The sequence below is a fragment of the Sus scrofa genome, chromosome 13, assembly GCF_000003025.6.
Source record: "Sus scrofa isolate TJ Tabasco breed Duroc chromosome 13, Sscrofa11.1, whole genome shotgun sequence".
Lineage (NCBI taxonomy): Eukaryota > Metazoa > Chordata > Mammalia > Artiodactyla > Suidae > Sus > Sus scrofa.
This window is the reverse complement of record NC_010455.5, coordinates 1,803,029-1,824,111: the sequence shown is the minus strand read 5'-3', so window position 1 is coordinate 1,824,111 and position 21,083 is coordinate 1,803,029. Positions and strand designations below refer to the sequence as shown.

The 21,083-nt window shown below is 41.6% G+C and overlaps 2 protein-coding genes across 3 annotated transcripts in view; one reads left to right on the top strand and one right to left on the bottom strand.

The window, feature by feature from the left end:
• Positions 1–6,637, top strand: part of COL6A6 (collagen type VI alpha 6 chain) — a 168,494-nt gene extending 161,857 nt beyond the window's left edge. The window contains 1 exon segment of the mRNA XM_021071331.1: positions 4,814–6,637. Within this exon segment, the coding sequence (XP_020926990.1) occupies positions 4,814–5,030 (217 nt within the window). The 3' untranslated portion in view covers positions 5,031–6,637.
• PIK3R4 (phosphoinositide-3-kinase regulatory subunit 4) overlaps positions 8,557–21,083 on the bottom strand; it is an 84,568-nt gene continuing 72,041 nt past the window's right edge. Inside the window, exons 15-20 of one of the 2 annotated variants that reach the window (XM_021071332.1) lie at positions 16,319–16,530; positions 14,498–14,629; positions 11,283–11,383; positions 10,593–10,681; positions 10,182–10,290; positions 8,557–9,140 (exon numbers count right to left, since the gene is read on the bottom strand). In XM_021071332.1, the coding sequence (XP_020926991.1) occupies positions 8,970–9,140; positions 10,182–10,290; positions 10,593–10,681; positions 11,283–11,383; positions 14,498–14,629; positions 16,319–16,530 (814 nt within the window). In that variant the 3' untranslated portion in view covers positions 8,557–8,969. The remainder of the gene's footprint in view (positions 9,141–10,181; positions 10,291–10,592; positions 10,682–11,282; positions 11,384–14,497; positions 14,630–16,318; positions 16,531–21,083) is intronic. The other variant, XM_021071333.1, reaches the window with a different exon arrangement.

Below are 21,083 nucleotides of genomic sequence, written 5' to 3'. Positions count from 1 at the left end.
TCATTCATTCTTTGGCTGAGTAATATTCCATTGTGTCCAAATACCACATTGTCTTTATCCATTCATCTGTCAATGGACATTTATGTTGCTTCTGTGTCTTGGCAATGTAAATAGTACTGCTATGAACATTGGGGTGTATGTGCCTTTTCAGATTAGTGTTTCCATTTTCTTTTTTTTTTCTTTCTTTCTTTTTTCTTTTTTCCATATGCCTATGGCATATGAAAGTTCCCAGGCTAAGGGTCGAATCAGAGCTGCAGTTGCTGGCCACAGCCACAGCCTCAGCAATGTGGTATCCTAGCCATGAGCTGCGTCTGTGACCTACACCACAGCTCACAACAATGCCAGATCCTTAATCCACTGAGTAAGGCCAAGAATCGAGCCCACATCCTAATGGATTCTAGACAATGAGAACTTGTTTTCATTTTCTTTAGGCAGATATCCAGAAGTGGAATGGCTTGATCATGTTGTAATTCTATTTTTAATTTGGAGGGGAAACCTTCATACTGTTTTCCATAAATAGGTTAGGGAAATTTTTTTAACTCTAAAATATAATGAGCGAAACACTGCTCTTAAGATGTTATGGAGCAAATGTGCTTCAGCTGAAAAAAAAACTTCAAAAAAAATTTTTCAGGGGTCCTCCTGTGGCACAGTATGTTAAGGATCTGGTGCTGTCACTGCAGTGGCTTGGGTTGCTGTTGTGGCGCAGGTTCAACCCCTGGTCCAGGAATTGCCACATGCTGCAGGCACTGCCAAAAAAAAATTTAATTTAAAAAATACTTCAATTTTTAAAAAACAGAAATGAACACAACATTGTAAATTAACTATACTGAAATATTTTAAAAGATGCTATAGGAAAAAATAGGTGTTCCCATTGTGGCTCAGCAGGTTAAGTACTCGACTAGTATCTGGGAGGACATGGGTTCAATCCCTGGCCTCGTGGTACCTGGCCTTGCTCAGTGGTTAAGGATCCAGCATTGCCACAAGATGAGTCATAGGTCACAGATGCACCTCAGATCCCGAGTTGCTGTGGTCGTGTGTAGGCCAGCAGCCGCAACTCTGATTCAACCCCTAGCCTGGGAACTTCCATATGCCATGGGTGCAGATCTAAAAAGACAAAAAAAAAAACCAAAATACCCAAAGGACAGAATGAGTATAACTTACATTTTAAAATAGTTTAGTTTAAAAAATACTATTAACAAAGGCAAAAATTGCTTATTTTAAAACACTATTCTAAATACACATATATATCATATCCTTTGCATGTACAAATATTACTTATTTTTAAATTTAGAAATAATTGAAATCAAGTAGTTAGGAAAGGCATTCCTGGAAGCCCCAGCTGCAGTAGTTCCTAGAAGCCTCTGCCTGGAAGGCTCCTCACCTTACTGGGAGGCAGGGGAACTGTCCAGCAGCAAATGCTTCTGAAGTCAGATCTGTAACAGGCCTACAGTGTTAGGGAGGAGCAGGGCTCCCCCTGCTGCAAGTGTCTGGCAGTGTGGAAGGGGGCTTTGAATTTGCACTTAACATGTAGCCAGGGTAACTTCATGGGCAGATGCAGGAGCCAGCCTATACAAATTAACAGACATTTTTGGAAACCACTCCCACCCTAATAGAATATTAAGATCATTTCTTTTTATCACCTTAGCAATGGATCCTATATTTCTACGGTCACTAAAGTTTCTGCTGTGGAGCTACTGCATCCATTTTTGCACTTTCCAAGCTGATTAAGGATGATCAAGGCTTCTGAGAATCTGCCTGTGATGAACCTATGCATTGCCAGTCCTCCAGTGAACCTAGGGGAAGGCAAATAAGACTCTGACTGTAGAAATATAGAGAGAAAACTCCTAGGATCACATGCTGTAGCTAGGAAATTTTCTGCTTGTTAACATATATGATAAGTGTAGTAGTAAATGTGTAGCAGTTCATCATAATAAACACTAACTATACTACGGAAAATTACATTTCTAATGTTAAGATTTTTTATGGTTGTTTCTTTGGGACCTATTTTAGTTCCAATATATACGCTCTTTTTTTCAGATCAATTTCCAAATGTTTTCCTTTGTAGTTTCCATACTATTAACTTGCTGTATCCTTTAGGTTACACACTAAATAAAGTTTAATATAACCCAACTGATTAATTGATTTTCTCTGTATTAAAGAAATAAGAGGGAGTGAGATGGACTGGGAGTCTGAGGTTAATGGATGCAAACTCTTGCATTTGGAATGAATAAGCAATGAGATCCTGCTGTATAGCACAGGGAACTATATCCACTCACTTGTGATGGAACATGATGGAGGATAATGTGAAAAAACATGAATATATATATAATGTGAAAAAACGAATATATATATATATATATAATGTGAAAAAAAGAATATATATATATATATTCCCAGTCATATATTCCCAGAATATATATATATGTATATTCCCAGTTATATATTCCCAGAATATATATATATATATATTCCCAGTCATATATTCCCAGAATATATATATATATATGTATATTCCCAGTCATATATTCCCAGAATATATATATATATATATATATATATATATTCCCAGTCATATATATATGACTGGGTCACTCCTGATGGCACTGACAGCGCCCGGACATGCAGTATATAATATATGGAAGCTGCAGAGTCCATGTGATATGAACGGCAACCTTCTCTGTTGCTTTGTGTTTCCCTCACTCCTAACTTTCATTATGGACGAAAGAAGAATATGCAGTGTGTGTGAGAGAAAGAAAAGGGGAAAGCAAAAGAACTTTAAATTCTTTTTACCTCTTTTACCTACTCATTTTCTACATAGTGATGTTTCATGAGAGAGATCAGATTTATAGCTGGTAAAGGCATAAAAATCCCAATGTGAAGAAATGGGTCAAGGTGAATGTGTATTACCCCTGTTCGCCTGACTTCAACATTTTGGAGTTCCCATGAATCTTCCTTGACCACAATTCAACTAATTTCTAAGATTTAAGGTTTACCAGTTAGTGATAAACCTTCCCTTCTCATGCCACCAGGCTCTCATTTATTTATTCTAAAAATATTTATGAAGCGCTTATGTGCCAGGCTCCACATAGTTTCTTAGCTTCTGCCCCAAGCCATCCACCCTTCTTTATCGATTCATCTGGCCATGGACATTTGGGCTGCTTCCATGTCTTGACTACTGTGAATAGCACTGCTATGAGCATTGGTATGCATGTACCTTTTTGTTATTCCAAATATTTTGATAATCCTCCATAGTGTCTTGGGGAAAACAAACAAAACAAAACCTAGTTCAGTGGAAATAACGCTGGATTCTATCTGGCGTAAGAGTTGGGTTGTCGTCTCTGTTTGTCTCTCCTGCCGCCCTATGTGCACCTCAGTCTCCTATAACTAGCTGACACCATGGTATCCACTCTAGGGGACTGCAGTTGTTGCTCCAGCTATATTGGTTGTTTTTATCCTTATTTTACACTTGAAGAAACAAGGATCCCTCTAGTTGAGCGATCTGCTCGGAGCAGATCTGAAATGGCTTCCTGTCCATGCCGTCCAATAGAGTAGCCACTAGCTTTCAGCTAAATAAAACGAAAAATCCAGTTCCTTAGTCATACTAACCACATCTCAGGTGCTCAATAGCCACATGTGGCCAGTGGCTGCCACATTGGCCAGTGTACAGAATGTTTGTTTGGACAGGCTTGGTCAGCACTTGGCTTCTGATTCCCTCATTCATCACCAGTCTGGTATTCAAGGCCTTCAAGAGTCTGACCCCAGCTCCCCTTTATTGTGGGGTTACTCTTGACTCCCAATCAGATGCCTCATGTGCCTGCCAGACTGGGTGCTATTTCTTTGTCCCCCACTGTACTGAACACAGTGCCACAGAGCATTAACATTTGGATGGACGGATGGATGACTGGGTGGGGGCGGTAGTGGGTGGAAAAAGAAGGGAGTGGGGAAGAAGAAGGGCATTCATTCACGCTTTCACTAGACAAAATACTTATTGTCTACCATGTGCTAAGCACTTTTCGAGGTTCCTGGAGTTGCTATGGTGACCAGATATAGTCTTGTGAAACTTACTTTCCATCTGGGATGGTGGAAGAGTAAAGAACAAATATTAAAAGAAGTTTACAAATAAATAAAAATTCAGATACTGACAAGTGTCAGGGGTAAAAAATAAGAACATGTTGTGCTGAGTGACTGGGAAAACTATAGATATGGTGGTCTTTAATGAGGTACCAGTTGAACCAAAATCTGAATAACTGGGAGCCAATCATCTGAAGTTCTGGGTAGAACATACTCCATGAAGAAACTTAGCTGTTAAAATTACACTTTTGCGTACATTCGACAAGAATTCTTATTTATCAGCTTCTGATATATCTGCACAGGGTAAATTACCAATTCAATCATCTTAATAAACTTAGTCTGAAGGGAGGATGGAACAAGGGATGGGTGCACAATTATTTGGGAAGAAAAATTAATATGGACTCTGTTAGACTTATGGTTGCCAAGGGGGAGGGATGATGGATTGGGATGGACTGGAATGGACCAGGAATTTGGGGTTAGTGGATGCAAACTATTACATTTAGAGTGGATCAGCAATAAGGTCCTCCTGTACAGCACAGGGAACTCTATCCAGACTCTTGGGATGGACCACGATGGAAGATAATATAAGAAAGGGAATGTGTATACATATGACGGGTCACTTTGCTGTAGAGTAGAAATTGGCACATTGTAGACCAACTACATGTTAATTTAAAAAAGTAAAAATATATGCAGTTGAAATGGTATTTATCTTCAATGGTGTTTGTCTTCTTTCACTGTATAGTTTTGTTCCTGGACCACATAGAGCTACCCTCAAAGAAGATGCATTACAGAAGGTAAAATTCTTTCAACGAAGAAACTATCTTTCAAGAGTAGCAAGAGGCAGCAGAGATAATACTGTTCAGCATTTTACCAGAAACATACCCTCTATCTTTAGAAACGGAAAAAGGGTGATAGAAACTGCTCCCAAATATGATGAAAGAAGCACTCCAAGAGTTTAGCCTCAAGAAGCCTGTCAAGACTCTGGGCTTAAATAAATTCATGGCCACAATGATGGGGAGCTTTTACCTGGAGATCTGCCTGCATCTGGAGGTCCACTCTTGAGGGCTGAACATGCCACAGGTGGCGGGTCATCAGGCAACTTGACCCCTTTGCAGTCACTGCTATTAAGATATATCTTGTCCATTTATTTGAACCTTCCTGATAATTCTAGCACTCTGAGACTGGTGTGGTTAAGATCTGTTCTTATTAGAAGACAGAAGACTTTTAAAAGGAGTATTTTGAAAAGTCTAATGGAGATAAAATTTGAAGGTAAACATTACAGTGTGTATACACATGTGTACATGGGCCAGTGCTCATGCTTTTGAACTGTCCAGTCCACTCTCTGAAAACCAAGCCTTCTTTCTCAGCTTGGGACTGTTTAATGCTTATCTGTTTCACTGAAGGTTAATGTTTTGGGAGATGTCAACATGAACCCTAAGAATGGGTGCCATTTGCATGTCATAACTTTGAAAATTTGAACTTCCATGGTGATTCCATTTAAACCCATCACTGTCTTCTCTGCCTAGATCAACTGAACATGCAGTTGGCTTATGCAGGAAGCTTTCCTCCACCTTCTGCAGTTGTTTGTTTAGACAGGTGAGAACCAGAGGGTAGTTTTCCCCAGCCCCAAATCCTCCTTAACTCACTGAGAAACTCATTAATTTCCCTAGAACATAAATTATGTGGAGCCTCTGGCCTGGCCATTTTGATAGTCTTTTATTCTTCCTTTCCCATTATTGACATTTTTTAAACTAATCAATGTATTCCTTAGACAAGAATAGTAAAGACACAACTTGTTGTGGGTGAGACTCTGAGTTACCCATTGGGTAGCTCTTTAGTCAAGAGTGAAGAGCACCAAACAGGATGAGCAGAGCTCTAAAAAGAGCTTAAATGCACAGTGTGTTTGGAAAATAAAAGGGTTCATGTTTTAATCTACAAATCCTTATGGGGTTACAGAGATGAAAAAGCAATCAGAGTTACAGCAGGAAAGGTCTTCAAAGTGCATATCCAGTGGCTTCTTCCTCACTCCTATCCAGATCATATAAACAATTTTTAATCTTATGATAGAGCTGATATCATCTACAACTAAACGCCAAAGTAGCATTACTTAATTTAGACGCAATGTCTGGACCTGACCTCTAGCCGCACAGACAACCACTCCCTCCCAGAGGGAGGCCCCCCCATGTGGATTCGTGAGGTACATGGTTCCTGACACCAAAGACCAGTAGGTATCATCTGACTTTCTTCTCTATACCTCTCTTCATAAAACTTGGGAACGAAGGTCCATCTGCAATGGTTCTTTAATTACTTCTGCCATCATTACCCAGGCAGCTCCACAGAAATAGTTCCCAATGTCTTCAGAGAGCAAGGTGTCAAATGTCAGAGACAGGCTCAGTTAAGAGAGGAGAATAAACCATATGGGCTTTCTTCATGCATCCTAAGTGGTGTTTAGGGGTTTAGAAAAAATCTGTTTCAAGCCCAAGAAATTGATAAGCAGTCTTTGAGGTATTTTAATAAAAAGGATTTTTCTAGTTAACTTTGGATTAAACAAAAATTCCTCTGTTAATTGTTGGAAATATTTTTTAACTGCTATTTGTTGTTTTTTTCCTGCATTGGTAAGTAAAGTACACCAAATATTCCCTTGGTGATTGAGATTATTTTAGCATTGTGGGTCATCTTTTTAATAAGTCAGGGGTCCAAAGCATAACGTAATATTAAGTTCCTTTAAAAAATACTAATGCTTAATATTAGTGTGATTGATCTCTTTCTCTTAAAAGGGAAAGCAGCAAAAATTGAGTAAAGTAAAACCCTACATGAACCAAGGATCACACAAGCAGTGATGCTTCCTGCTATAGAAATGTAAATTAAATGAATACAAAGGACAGTTTCTCCTCTAATCTCTGTACTGAACTATGACTCAAACATGTTAAAGAAAAAGAACCCAGAGAAGTCTGAGATGCACCTGGGATGCTCACAGTTAACAACTTAACCAAATGACCTTTCTAAGGGGAGGGGAGGGAGGTTTTTTTGAATGGTAGGAAAATAAGAGGAGAAAAGGATTATAGATAGCTCCATCAGCCCGCTCCATTTCTTCTGTCAGCACTCCCCAGTTTATCAGCCTATGGCTTATCTTATGTTTTCAGGCTTGAGGCCCATTTTCAGTGTAACAGTTTGTCTCAAAAAATTTCCTCCAACCTCTGCAGACTCTAAATCTGACTGAGTAGCTAGAAACTCTGTAAGTATGGTCTTAGCAGACATTAAGGAAAACAGGCAATGCAACATAATGCCAACATCAAATCTGCAAATGCTTTGGATCCGTTGAGCTCTCTTGCCCATCAGAGTCCATCACGTCTGAGCTGGTTCTCTCTTAATGATGGGATTCTCTGACAGTGTTTAGACAGGCAAACAACAAACTGTGTTGAATCATATGCACTGCAGACTGTCATGTACCATGCTAAGTTACATAATTACAAAAAGTTAAATTTTTGGAGTATTTGTTTAAGAAATACCTAAACAAGAAAAAAGTATTTTTCCTAGATTCAGATTATCTGTTAAACTTTTTGGTTTTTCAGACTCATATAACTAATTTCAAACTAAAATATTTTGAACGCCACAAAACCTTCTGCAAGTGGATGACAATTATATGTGAATAGAGAGGTTTTTGTAAGAACAACAATCTATAATGCTGAAGGATTGATTTTAGTGGGAAAGGCCAGATTTTGGTCCTTTAAAAATAGAAATTTTTGGTATGCTTTGTAACAGTTTAATCCTTTCATTTTTCCCTTTTCATGCATTTAATAAATAATATACACTGGATAAAAGCAAGCTGATGGGCCAAGATTCAAAATTTACACTAGAGCCTATAAGAAACAGCAGTGATGACCAAGAAGAGACACATTTCTCTGGAGCTGATGCACAGGAAATCAAGTCTCCAGTGCTAAACATCTACTAAGGCCAGCTATAAACACCGGGGAAGAAAGGGCAGAAAGCATGACTTTAAGAACCCAAAGGTTTGTCATGATGCTGAGTGAAAGCAGCCAATCTCAAAAGGGCACAGAGCATGTGATTCCATTTATATGAACTGTCCAGCATAGGCATAAAGACGGCAAAAAGACCATCACATGTGGGGCTCAGGGACAGAAGAATGAGAAATGGCTGCTAACAGGTACAAGCTTTCTTTCCAGAGGGACAATAAGGTTCTAAAATTAGATTGTGATGATGGTTGCACAGTTCAGTGAACATATAAAAAACCACTGAATCGCATCTTTTAAAAGGGTGAATTTTGTGATATGTGAATTATCTCAGTAAAGCTGTTTTTAAAATGTGGGAAAAAAAAAAAACCAGAATCCAACGGTCTGAACATAAGGCCTCATTCTGTCACTGAGGCCCTGTGACACCAGGTCCACGTCTTCAGAATATGTGCTGCTGGAGAGTTTATTCTTGTGCTTAAGTTTACTAACCAACAAAAACAAATCCAAAAATCCCTTAAGATACTTGAATACAGTTTATTGGCTAGTTTGAATAGCATTTTAATAGCAAAAGAAAATGTGTTTACATTACAATAGTTTACAACCTTCTTTCAATCATCTTTTTTAATACAAAGTAAGCTGATATCAATTAAGACTTAGCATTTTAAACTCCTCACCTCTATGATATATACAATAAGAAAGTTCCAGATACTGCTGTCTGGCCAATTCTTGCTGAAATGTACACAAGTACACGAGCAACTTCCTTAACCACCTCGCATGGGGGTTGTTTAAACAGGGAATCGTAACAGAAACATGATTCTGAAAATTAAGCAAATGAATCTGTGCACACTCTGTTCTCTAAAAATACTTTTTTCTCTTGAGTTACAGTATATTTATACATTTTTACAAATTATACAAATCACTCTGTTTTCATTTCCACACCTTAACAATCCCATCTCTAGAAGCAGTCACGATGAAGCCCTGTGTCGTCTGGAATGTGGCGACATCCGTGATGATGTCATGGTGTCCCACAGGTAGAGACTCTGGGCCCCTTCGAGGGGCATCGTCACTCGGGCCCGCCTTCTGCTTATTCTGAATTTCCTGGTGGTGAAAAGTCAGGGAGAAAGCCAGAGTTAAAGTCTGCGGCACACTCCGCTGCTAGTCCCTATTCTTGTTTCTGGGTGTGCTGTTCTTGTTCAGGCTCTCCCCTTCATGCTCTCAGAGACTGAGCAGAAGGAGTAACCAGAGCCCAGGGTGATGGGCTAGGTTTCCTGTCACCGGACTCCATGAGGAGCCACTTACAAATGATGGAAAACTGACAAGACAATGTGTGCATGTTACCTTCTGTCACCATCAAAGGACAAAGGGGAAAAAACAAGAGGAGGAGACGACTGGGAGGTGGACCTAAACAAAGTCAGACACTAGAGCCCTGTCAGATGTCACTGTTATTTGTGAGGAAGGAAGGCCCTCATTACTGAGCACGTGCCTGGCTCAGCCCTGCCAGGTGTGTCATCCCTTCTGCAGTTGCTGCCTGACCCAAGAACACAAGATCAGATCTGCTGCTCACTAGCTGGCTGATCTTAGATGAGTTACTGAACTTTCTCACTTGTACAGGGAAAATAAAGGCACTTCCTTATAAAGTTGTTTTAAGTACTTGGCAAGTACTTTGAGCAGTGTGCTTACACTGCACTACTGTTAATTAAACCTTAGTATAAATTAAAACAAATATAGAAAAGCCAAGAGAAAATGTCTTTTTTTTTTTTTTTTTTTTTTTGGTCTTTTTAGGGCCATACCTGCAGCATATGGAGGTTCCCAGGCTAGGGGCTGGATCAGCTGCAGCTGCCAGCCTACGCCACAGCCACAGCAATGCAGGACATGAGCCACCACTGCGACCGACACCACAGGTCATGGCAACACTAGATCCTTAACCCGCTGAGTGAGGACAGGGATGAAACCTACGTCCTCATGGATACTAGTCGGGTTCATTTCTGCTGAGCCACAACAGGAACACCCTAAAATGTATTTCTTAAATTCAAAGAAATAGTGCCACTCCTGGCCAAAGCCATTTGTTTGAGTCAATGTGATATTTACAAAAGCCATTTTTGTTCCCACAAAAGTTGAAAGTAAAAAGACTGCCTATACCTGGACAACTTCGGTGCCTTCAATGATTTTCCTGTAGTAGGACACAGAGGGAGAACTAGTACTTCCGGCAACAACATAGGACCTCTCTGGATAAGCCAAGTCCCAAAACCTAGGGAAGAGGAAGCAGACGGTGATACTCTCAAGAGGAAGGGGAGGCAGTAATGACCACCGGCGGTACCCTTCAGGGCTGCTTCTTTTCTCTTGCATTAGGAAAAGAGATTTTTCTACAACAGCATAAAATTAGTCAGAAAGTCGGAACAGTCATCCCTGCAAGATATGGATGATTTTAAATATTACAGTACTGCTAATATCTACAGTAACACCCTAGTGTTAACGGTAGTATCCATCCACATTTTATTATCCTTCCCCTTTGAAGCGTTACACGTGAAGTGTCTCTATCAGATACCATACCTGATTTTCATGTCTGAGCCAGCTGTTAGCAGGATGGGGTTTCCATCTGCAGGACTACAGTAGAGGCCATGGACACTGTGAGGAGAAGGCTTAAAGGAAATGAAGATGAGTCACATGAGACACCAGAGCATCCCAATAAATAATGTCATAGTTCCTAGAGATGAGTCTGCCACCAGCAGTCAATGAAGAAATCAGAGACAAATTCTGCATGTCTTAGCTGTGTCTTTGGGATTTTAAAATGCATTTGTTCTATAGCATTCTGAATGTGGCAGCAGAGCCTGTTCAACATCCTGAAATCCTCTATTTGGGATGAGAAGGACCCAACTAGAGAAAAAAATCTTTGCTGCCTTTTGCCCCAACAAAGCACCCTTTAAAAAATGTGACTAAGAGAGGCATGTTCCACTCTTTAGTGATCTAAGCTTTAATCTGATCTGTACTTTTCCTAATCAACCCCAATTTTACTGAGGTTCCCAAGAGCCATCCCAAACCCTACAGAGCTGGCAACCAAAACACCCACAGGAAGCAGACACCAGTAAGCCTGGGGAACTGGAAAGCCCAAGGCAGCACTTCCCAGCTAATACTTAATAAAAACCCAAACTTAAGGCATAACCCCAAGCCCCAACAAATATCATGTTTGGTGATAAGCCTGTGGGAGACTGTTCGGTCTTTATAATAAAATCTGGAGCAAACCTGTAACTCAGACAGCGGTGGTGCCCCACTGGCCCAGAGTGTGAACCTTCGGTCACCTGTCTCCATGTCCCACATGGACACTTCGTTGTTGCCCTGGACAGCTGTGGGAAACAGGCCAGAACATTACTCAGACAAGAACTCTGCTGCTCTCAAGGATCATCCAAGTCGGCCTACGCCCATTTCTATTTTTTCCCACCCGCAAGAAATGCTCACAGTGCTTTTAAATGACACTGTGACCCTATCACCGGACTGGTGTGCAAAAAAGAAATGTCTCTAAGAGCCTAAAGGTCAACAACCAGGTGGACAGAACTGTAGGGAGGAAAGGCAAAGCATAAACAGATTCTGCCCTCAAGAAACCTACAGTCTAGAAGGTCTTTCCTTTATATTCTTTTCTTTAACAATATAAAGTATAAGACAATGAGCACAAAAAGAGAGAATGCAAAGTTCCACCTACATGCAGGAAGGCAAAGATCCCATCCAGTGGGTGAGAATCAAGGCTGCCTCGGGAAGGTCCCTGGGACTTTCGGAAAGAACAGGTGAGGCTGGACAGACACAGGTGACACACAGATCACTTCAGGCAGGAAGGATGGAAGGGGCAAAGCACATATCCGTGTCTGGGTGTCACGGTCTGAGTGGAGCACCTCTATGATGGGGAAGAGTTGGGGATGAGGCAGAGAAGGGTGGGTGCAGAGATTTTAGGAACGAGAACCTGGAGGCCTGAGAGGAGACACTGTCCTGTCACTATTTTTGAGCAGGAGAATGACAATTCCTTCATTGATATGTACTGAACCAACATTTACTATGAGCCAATCACTGGCCTAGGTACTGAGGAAAAGAAGGCTAGTAATGTAAAAAATTCCCTGTATCATGGAATTTACACTCTAGTGTGGACAACTCCCCAAATGCAACCCTAAAGCCAGATTGGGTTTAGTTCAGAAAAGGACGGAAGCCCCCACGGCTGGAGCAGATGGACAGCAGAGATTAGTAAGGAAGGCCAAGTGCAGGTGGTGCTCCGTCCACTGCCCTCACACTGATTGCAGGGACCATATCACAGGCTCCTATGGCCTCAGGCTCCAGGTGTGTTGGGCCAGTGGTCAGCTAAATAACAGTCCCAAACGCACACAGGCCCTACTCTCTGGAGTCTGTGTTACCTTCCTAATCTCCACAGACATGATTAAATCAATGGCCCTGGGATTGGCCGGGTGAGCCCTGCATGGAATCACGAGTGTCCTTTTAAGAGGGAGGCTGAGAGGACAGCAGCAGCAGAAGGCAATCTGACAGCAGAGTGAGATGCCATGGTGGCAGCTCTGAGGATGGAGGAAGGGGGCTGTGAGCCAAGGAGTGCAGTCCCAGATGCAGGAAGCAGGGCTCTCTGAGAGCCTCCAGGGAGGTGGCTCTGCTGCCCACTGTGATTCTGGCCCAGCAAGACTCATTTCAAACTTCTGGCCTCCAGAACTGTTAGAGAATGAATGTATGTTGTTTCAAGCAACTGAGTTGTGCTAATTTGTTGCAATAGACACAGAGGACTAACAATAGCCGTGGGAAGCCCCTAGGGGAGGTCAAATGAAGTCAGTCACCCCAGGCTGGCTGTGTCCTTGCATCAAAATCACTCCATTTCTTCCCAAATTCCAGCAGCCAGGCCCTCCTGCCTTCTGCTACTCTACTGGCATAAGCCCTATTTCATTGCACTGTGTTTTATGAGTCTCACACCCACACCTCTGTAAATAGTTCTTTTGACAATAAATCTTCCTCAAATTATCCTACCTTGAGTATGCCATCTGATTCCTGTGAGAACCCCAACCAATCAAGAGGGTCAGCAAGGTGCCAGGGACAGAGCCCATAAAGCCTCTGGGCCATGGTGAGGAGTTTGCTGTTACTTGGAATGAGTCACAGAAGATGTGCAGCAGAAGAAAGTACAGGCTTAAGAGGGAGAGTAAAAGCAGAGTTACAAGGATATCGCATTAATAGGAAAAAGAGATTACGGTGGTCTAGACCAGGGAGAGTGATGGAGATGGTAAAAGCTGGTCCATTCTGGATTATTTTAGGACAGACAATGCAGGATTGGCTGATGGAATGGAAGTGAGGCGACAGTGAAAGAAGAACCAAGGACAACACTAGGCTTCCTCCTGAGCACCAAGCATAAACGACTAACATTTCCTGGGACCATTACTGCAGGGAGAGGAGGCTTGTCTCAGAGAGAAGGGAAGCTGATGGAGAGAAAACCACGTGTTCAGCTTGGATGGGTCAAATTTACATTGGCTCTTATATATAATCTTAGGAAAGAGTTTTAAAATCTAAAAAGATGTGGTACTGAAAGCCTGGGACCGGATGCAACCACACAGGGAACCAGTGTAGAAGAGGTTCAGACCAAGACTGAGCCCTGAGGCAGGCCACAGCTTAGAGGTCGGAAGAGGAGGAAGACCAACAAATCCATGAACAGGAGAGAACCAAGAGAGCAACATCTCTGAAGTAAGGGGAGGAAAGTGTTTTAGAGAGAGGCATGATCAACCAAGTGACAAGTCACAAAAGAGGCGGGCTACGTCACAGCCACTGAATCTGGCAACACCATGACTGACAGCAGCAGTGCAGGAAAGGGACTGTACAGCTGAGCAGGGACCACAAAGAGCCCAGAGGCAAGAGGCCAGTGAGGAGACTAAGAATAAAGAGATACTTAATCAAGCACTACTGTGTGCCAGGCTGTATGTGTGTTACCTGGTTTATCTCAAATTCTTACAACTCTGCTAGTTAAGCATTTTTACCACATTTTACAGTTGAGGAAAATGAATTTCAAGGACTTGCCCATCTTGCCCAAAAATAACAAGAAAAGGTGAGTAGCCAAGAGAAGGGGAGGAAAGTTTGCAAGAAAAAACAGAAATATCAACAGAAAAGGCAGTTGAAAAGGATGAATCAAGGCTTTTACTTAACAGATTTCTAGGAAGATGGAGTCAACTTTTGCAAAAATCGGGGAAGGAGAAAGAAAACAAAGGGAAGGGAATGGTGGCCTACAAGAAAGGAGGTGCGGTGGTGACTGACAAGATCATTTTAAAACATGACAGTGAGGTATCAGCGGAGGAAACGTCCATACTCAGGAGTGAACGAAAGCAAGCATTTGGCTCATACGTAAAATAAAACTCTAGGAGTATGAGCCTGGGCAGCTGGGTCTTCTGCGCTTTCTAAGAAAGCCCCGCAACACCAGAACCAGCCCTCCCTCTTACCAGCAATCACCCAGGACTGATACAGCGGGTGCATGGAGAGGCGTCTTATGCGGGCCCTGGAAGGGTGGAAGTGACTGGAAATTGGCAGCTGGAACCTCATGTCCCAACACGCCATGGTGCCGCTGCTTGTCCCTGAGAGGAAGAGAAGCCCAGAAAGTGACCACCTCAAGTAAAGCATAGAAGACTACATTTATCAAGTGGTAATCCACGAGCAGGAACTTCATACAGATGTATGTTCAACCTGGCTTAGACACGTAGATAAAGGCTTTGTTCTCAGGAACCTACTCCCTGCCCTCTCACCCCCCACCCCCGGCTACAAACAGTACCTTATACCAAAGATACAAAGTGCCAGCACAATGCTATTACAAAACTGTGAGACAAATGTAAATTGAAAATGAATAATGCATTAATTACTGACACTCATTAATTGCCAAAGGCACTCACACAAAAAAACAGAAGGCCTAGAGAAGACATAAATTGAATCTGGTAACTCAAAATGTTCAGACTGCCTTAAATAACCAGTATTCATTGATCACTTTACCCATCCCAAAGCGCAACGGCTTTGCAGCTGTCATCAGATTTCAATCATTTCCATGTGCCTTTTCTGAAACATTCTAGAGACAAGCATGGGTGTCCAATCACAGCAGAGTTGGAATAAACTGTGATAAATACCTGCATATTTGCCCATGACAATTTAAACCTCACAGAGAGAAGCCCCCGCACACACATCCTCAGGAATAATACCCACCCTAACACCGAGGTTGGTCTCCTATTCCAGTGGAGAGATGAGGGTAGGAAAAGACAAAAGGGGAAGACAAAAGATGAGGGTAGATAGTCCTTCTGTCTATCACCCTACTCCACTCCAGGACACAGGCAGTATACCGGCTGCCCTCAGGGCTGATGGGGTACCTCAGGGCCACTGGTGCCATCTATGATCTGCTATAGTGTGATGTCTGCTCTCTTAGGCCTGGCCAAATGGGAGTCAATAAGCTGTAGTACTTTCTAAAGGCACAGGTTCAAAGCCCAAGGAGGTAAAGGTGAAACTAAATCAGAGGAAAGCAGCGAGCAAGATCACATCTTATTAAAGGTACTTCTTCAGGATCTGAGCAAAGGTGGGCAGGGAAGACTCATGGGGCAAGAAACCACGGCTTAGCTCTTCTCCTGTGATGGATGCTTTTACCACATTAAAACCTCAAAGGATCCCTGAAGGATCAGCCCTATTTGATGATGAGGATACTAACACTCCAAAGAGGTAAGCAGCTTGCTTGAGATTACTGGAATTTAAAACCAAGTGTGCTCAAATTCAAATACTCAATGCAAAAAAAAGGGAAAAAAAGGACAAAGAAAAAGAAAGAAGTTCCCTTGTGGTACAGTGGGTTAAGGAACCAGCATTGTCACTGCAGTGGCTGGGGTCACAGCTATGGTACAGGGTCAATGCCTGGCCCAGGAACTTTCACATGCCATGGGCATAGCCAATAAAAATAAAAATAAAAATAAATAAAAATAAAACAAACAAATGCTCTCATCTATAAACCAAGCCTGCTGCTTCCCTAGCAGAATAAGAGAATGCCAGCTAATCTGATCACCACAGTGATTATAGAGAGGCTCATCTAAGAATGAAGATAAAGAGGAAACTGTTTTATGTGTTGGGATATTTGGTTTGTTTTTCAAATCTGTTTTTAATGAAAAAAATTAAAATGCAAGTGATTATAACATCATAATTACAGGGAAAAAAGGACATGGGGGGTAAATTACCAATGAAGAAAAGGAAAGAGCTTTCCTAAGAAGGCGAGTCAAGGACTGATGCAGAGGGCAGCTCACCGATGCAGAGCCAGCACTGGTGGATGTCCACAGCAAAGGAAGTGATGAGGCCCGACTTCAGATCGTGCCTTAGTGTCCAGGCATTGCTGGACGAACGGAGGTCCCAGCCCACCAGTGCGCCGTTCACGGTGGCATAGGCCAGCACAGACTGTGCCCCAGAGTTGAAGTGATGCATGTCCACCACACAGCCATCCTCCTTCTGGTCTAGAACTCTGAGGAAATACACACGTCATAAGGCAAAGACTTCTCCAGTCACTGAAAACACAGCATCCATCTCCACTGAGGATGAATGCATATACTATCTACAGTCAAGAATTAAAAACTGAGACCCGGAGTTCCCATTGTGGCGCAGCGGAAACGAATCCGACTAGGAACCATGAGGTTGCGGGTTCGAGCCATGGCCTCGCTCAGGTGCTTAAGGATCCGGCGTTGCCATGAGCTATGGTGTTGGTCACAGACGCAGCTCGGATCCTGAGTTGCTGTGGCTGTAGTGCAGGCCGGCAGCTACAGCTCCATTAGACCCCTAGCCTGGGAACCTCCATATGCCGCTGGTGCGGCCCTAAAAAGAACCAAAAAAAAAAAAAAAAAATTATCTGAAAGAAATTAACCTTTATACAGGGAATATGTTAAATAAAAGAAGATTTTGAACTAAGCAAAAAAAAAAAAAAAAAAAACTTATTTCAGAGTTGTAAGAACAGTACACAGAATTCCATATATCCTTCACTCAGCTTCCCCCCATGCCAACACTTTACATAAACATAGAACATTTACAAAACTAAGGGATTAACTTGATTTACAGTCCTGGTAAGATATAAAACACATTCAGGTTTCATCAGTTTACCCACTGGTGACTTAAGTGCTCCTGGCATTTTGCTGCCACGTCCCCTTGATCTCCTAACCTGTGACAGTGCCTGTCTGTCCTCCTTCACAACCCTGACAGTTCTGAAGATTACTGGTTAGTTATCATATAGAATGGCCCTCAGTTCAGGTTTGCCTCATGTGTTCTCACAAATGGACTGAGTCGGTGCCTTACCGAGAAGGAGAGCACATGTGTGACATTCCTGTCTCAAAGCACCTGATGTCAGCATGTGCTGCTAGTGGTGTCACCTGGATCACATGGCCAAGATGGCATTTGCTAGGATCCTCCATGATAAACTTACTATTTCTTATTTTTTCATTATAACTACTCTATATTTATGGGAAAACCTTTTAAGACTATGCAAAAATCCTGTTTCTGCACAGACCTTTGTCCACTAGTTTTAGGATCTGTGGACAGATCATGCCTGCATTGTCCTACTGGTGACCTTCTACTTCCCTTAGTCTTTCTATAACTCACTAGAATTCTTCTGTGAGGACGAGCTGACACTTTTCTATGCGCTCATCTCTATCAGTATGGACTCGGGAATATTTATTTTATTCTGAGTTATGACCCAGCACTATTCCACTGCTTCTCTTGTTGCTCAGGCTGCTCCAAGTCGACCATGGAAAGCTCTGTCACTTGGCTCTATGCCCTTGCCATGTGCTTTTACTGACCACTTCCTAACTTTCTGGTATCACAAGATGCTCCAGGTTCATCTTGTATTTTCCAAGAATCAACCAGTTCTTCAAGGAGCCCTGGTTCCATTTATTAGAGAATGGTATTTAAAAACCAAGGTCTCTAAGCTCAGTGCTCGTTGTTATAGGGAAGCCCTTGTGTCTAGACCCTGCAGTGGCCACAACTTGGAAATAATTCTGTATACCAGCCTCATGCATGCAGACATCTCTTATTTCTGTATCTATTTGTGCATGTACATTCAAGCACACATATATATTCACACGTGTGTACATGCATATACACACACGTATCATGAGTCCTACTGAGTCCATATTAACATCTATCCAGCACCACGCTTCATTCTAGCCAGCCCCCTGTTCTTGTTTGTAATTTCTTTCCTCCACAATGAGCAACTTGATTTTCATTATCTGCCAAATTTACTTATCTGTTCAACCCTAGTATACAAATAGTTTGGAATTGTCAAACCATACCCCTGTGAAAAACAACCAACGAAAAGAATGGATATCTCTCTCTATATGTAACTGAATCACTTTGTTAAACAGTAGAAATTATCACAATATTGTAAATCAACTATACTTCATTATAAAACTTTTTTTTAAAAATGAAAGAAAAAAAAAGAAAAACTAACTAGAATACAGTGTGTTAGAGCTCAGCTCCTTCTGTCTTGAAGCACCAGTTAAACCACTGTTTTCCCACCTTGTCTCTTACATATGACTACACAGTTCATCTGCACAACCTTTATATGACTATCATGGGCTACAGGCTAACTCTCCCCGGATATCCTAGCTGGTTTGTTTTTAAGTCTTACCTAAAATTCACTTTCTGTGGTATACAATTCTATGCATTACAACAAATACATTTCACATATCTTCTACTACAGAACCACACAGAACAATTTCACACTCCAAAATGTATCTTGTGCAGCCCCTCTGCAGTCAGCCTCTAAGCCCATTCCCACCCTGTAGCAATCACAGATCTCCTTTCCTCCTGCTAACTTCATGTTTTCCAGAATGTCATAAAATTGGAAACACGACATAACTTTTTAAGTCTGACTTCTTTCATTAGAAAAAGATTTAAGATGGCCAGCAAACACATGAAAAAATGTTCAACATCGCTGATTATAAGAGAAATGTAAATCAAAACTACCACGAGATACCACCTCACACCAGTCAGAATGGCCATCATTAATAAATCCACAAATAACAAGTGCTGGAGGGGCTGTGGAGAAAAGGGAACCCCCTGCACTGCTGGTGGGAATGTAAACTGGTACAGCCACTGTGGAGAACAGTTTGGAGATACCTTAGAAACCTATACATAGAACTTCCATATGACCCCGCAATCCCACTCTTGGGCATCTATCCGGACAAAACTCTACTTAAAAGAGACACATGCACCCACATGTTCACTGCAGCACTATTCACAATAGCTAGGACATGGAAACAACCCAAATGTCCATCGACAGATGATTGGATTCGGAAGATGTGGTATATATACACAATGGAATACTACTCAGCCATAAAAAAGGATGACATAATGCCATTTGCAGCAACATGGATGGAACTAGAGACTCTCATTCTGAGTGAAATGAGTCAGAAAGACAAAGACAAATACCATATGATATCACTTATAACTGGAGTCTAATATACAGCACAAATGAACATCTCCACAGAAAAGAAAATCATGTACTTAGAGAATAGACTTGTGGCTGCCCGACTGGAGAGGGAAGGAGTGGGAGGGATCAGGAGCTTGGGGTTATTGGATACAACTTAGAATGAATTTACAAGGAGATCCTGCTGAGTAGCATTGAGAACCATGTCTAGATACTCATATTGCAACAGCACAAAGGGTGGGGAAAAAAATGTATACATGTAAGTGTAACTTGATCCCCATGCTGTACGGCGGGAAAAAAAATAAAAGAAAAAAAAAAAAAGAAAAAGATTTAAGATTCATCAACCTTGTTGCATGGGTCAATAGTTTGTTCCCTTTTATTACTGATAATAAAATAAAAAGTAGAAAAAATTATTGATTCCTTTTTTTTTCGTTTTTAAGTACTATTCCATGTATGGGTATACCTGGTTTTTGTTTGTTTTTTTTAAGTTGAGGAATTTTTTTAAGCTAAAAAAAGTATCATAAACATACCGGCCAGTCTCCATGATCAGTACATATCATGCTTTTGCACATGCTACTATTTTAGTTTTATCAAGGGTTAGCAAATATTTCCTGTAAGAAGTCAGGTAGTAAATATTTTAGGCTTTGCAAGTCACATACATTCCTATTGCATAGTCTATTTTTTTTACAACCCTATGAAAATGCAAAATCATTCTCAGTTCATCCTGCAGACTGCACTTTGCTGACCTGTCTCACAACCATATTATAAACATTCCAAAACTGACTATATTCCCTAAAGTGATGATGAAAAAGTCCAAATGCCAAGTAAACTGTGAAAGGTGCCATAAATCCTAACTGTTAAGAGCTACGGCAGCTCTGTATGAGCTGAATGAAGGGCCTGTGTGCGGTTTCCTGGGAGCCTAGCACTGTCAGACAAAAAAAGTTAAGCACCTGGCACAGTCTTCCTATCTAGGGAGTCAGTGCTGCTCATGGCAGTGACATGTGCACTAAAAGTGCTGTCAGCTGAGAGGCTCTCACGCACAAAATGCTTATGCTATACATAAGCTTAGCAGCATACTGAAATAAGTTTCCTCTGCTGAAATGACTTTTTAGTTAAAAGTCATTAGATGTGTCCTGGACAGAAGCTGCCCAAATCTGTTTAGTGAATATGTTAAAAATAATACAGTTTAATTACAAAGGCAAAACAAAATAAAAACAACCAATAAAATTATACAAACAAATAACAAAATCCCAGATGACCCAACAAACACTCTTTCCTGCCTTAGCTACCCATTGGCCATGACTCATAATCCACTTCAACTGTAAGTATCTGCTCATTCTACTTTCTTCCTGGGGAGTTCACCAGTGTGTCTGCAGCACCTACATGACTACCCTACTTTGGCTAAATCTGGCCTTCATCCTTAGCCACCTGCAAGCTGACTCCCTGTCCCTGTCACATAGCACACTGTCACAATGCATTGAAATCACCCATTCACTGGTCTGTCTCTTCCCCTAGACTGTGATTTTCAAGAGTACAACGTATCTTATTTGTCTCTGGAATCTTCAGTGTGCGACACATACTAGTCAGCTGAAAAATTGTTC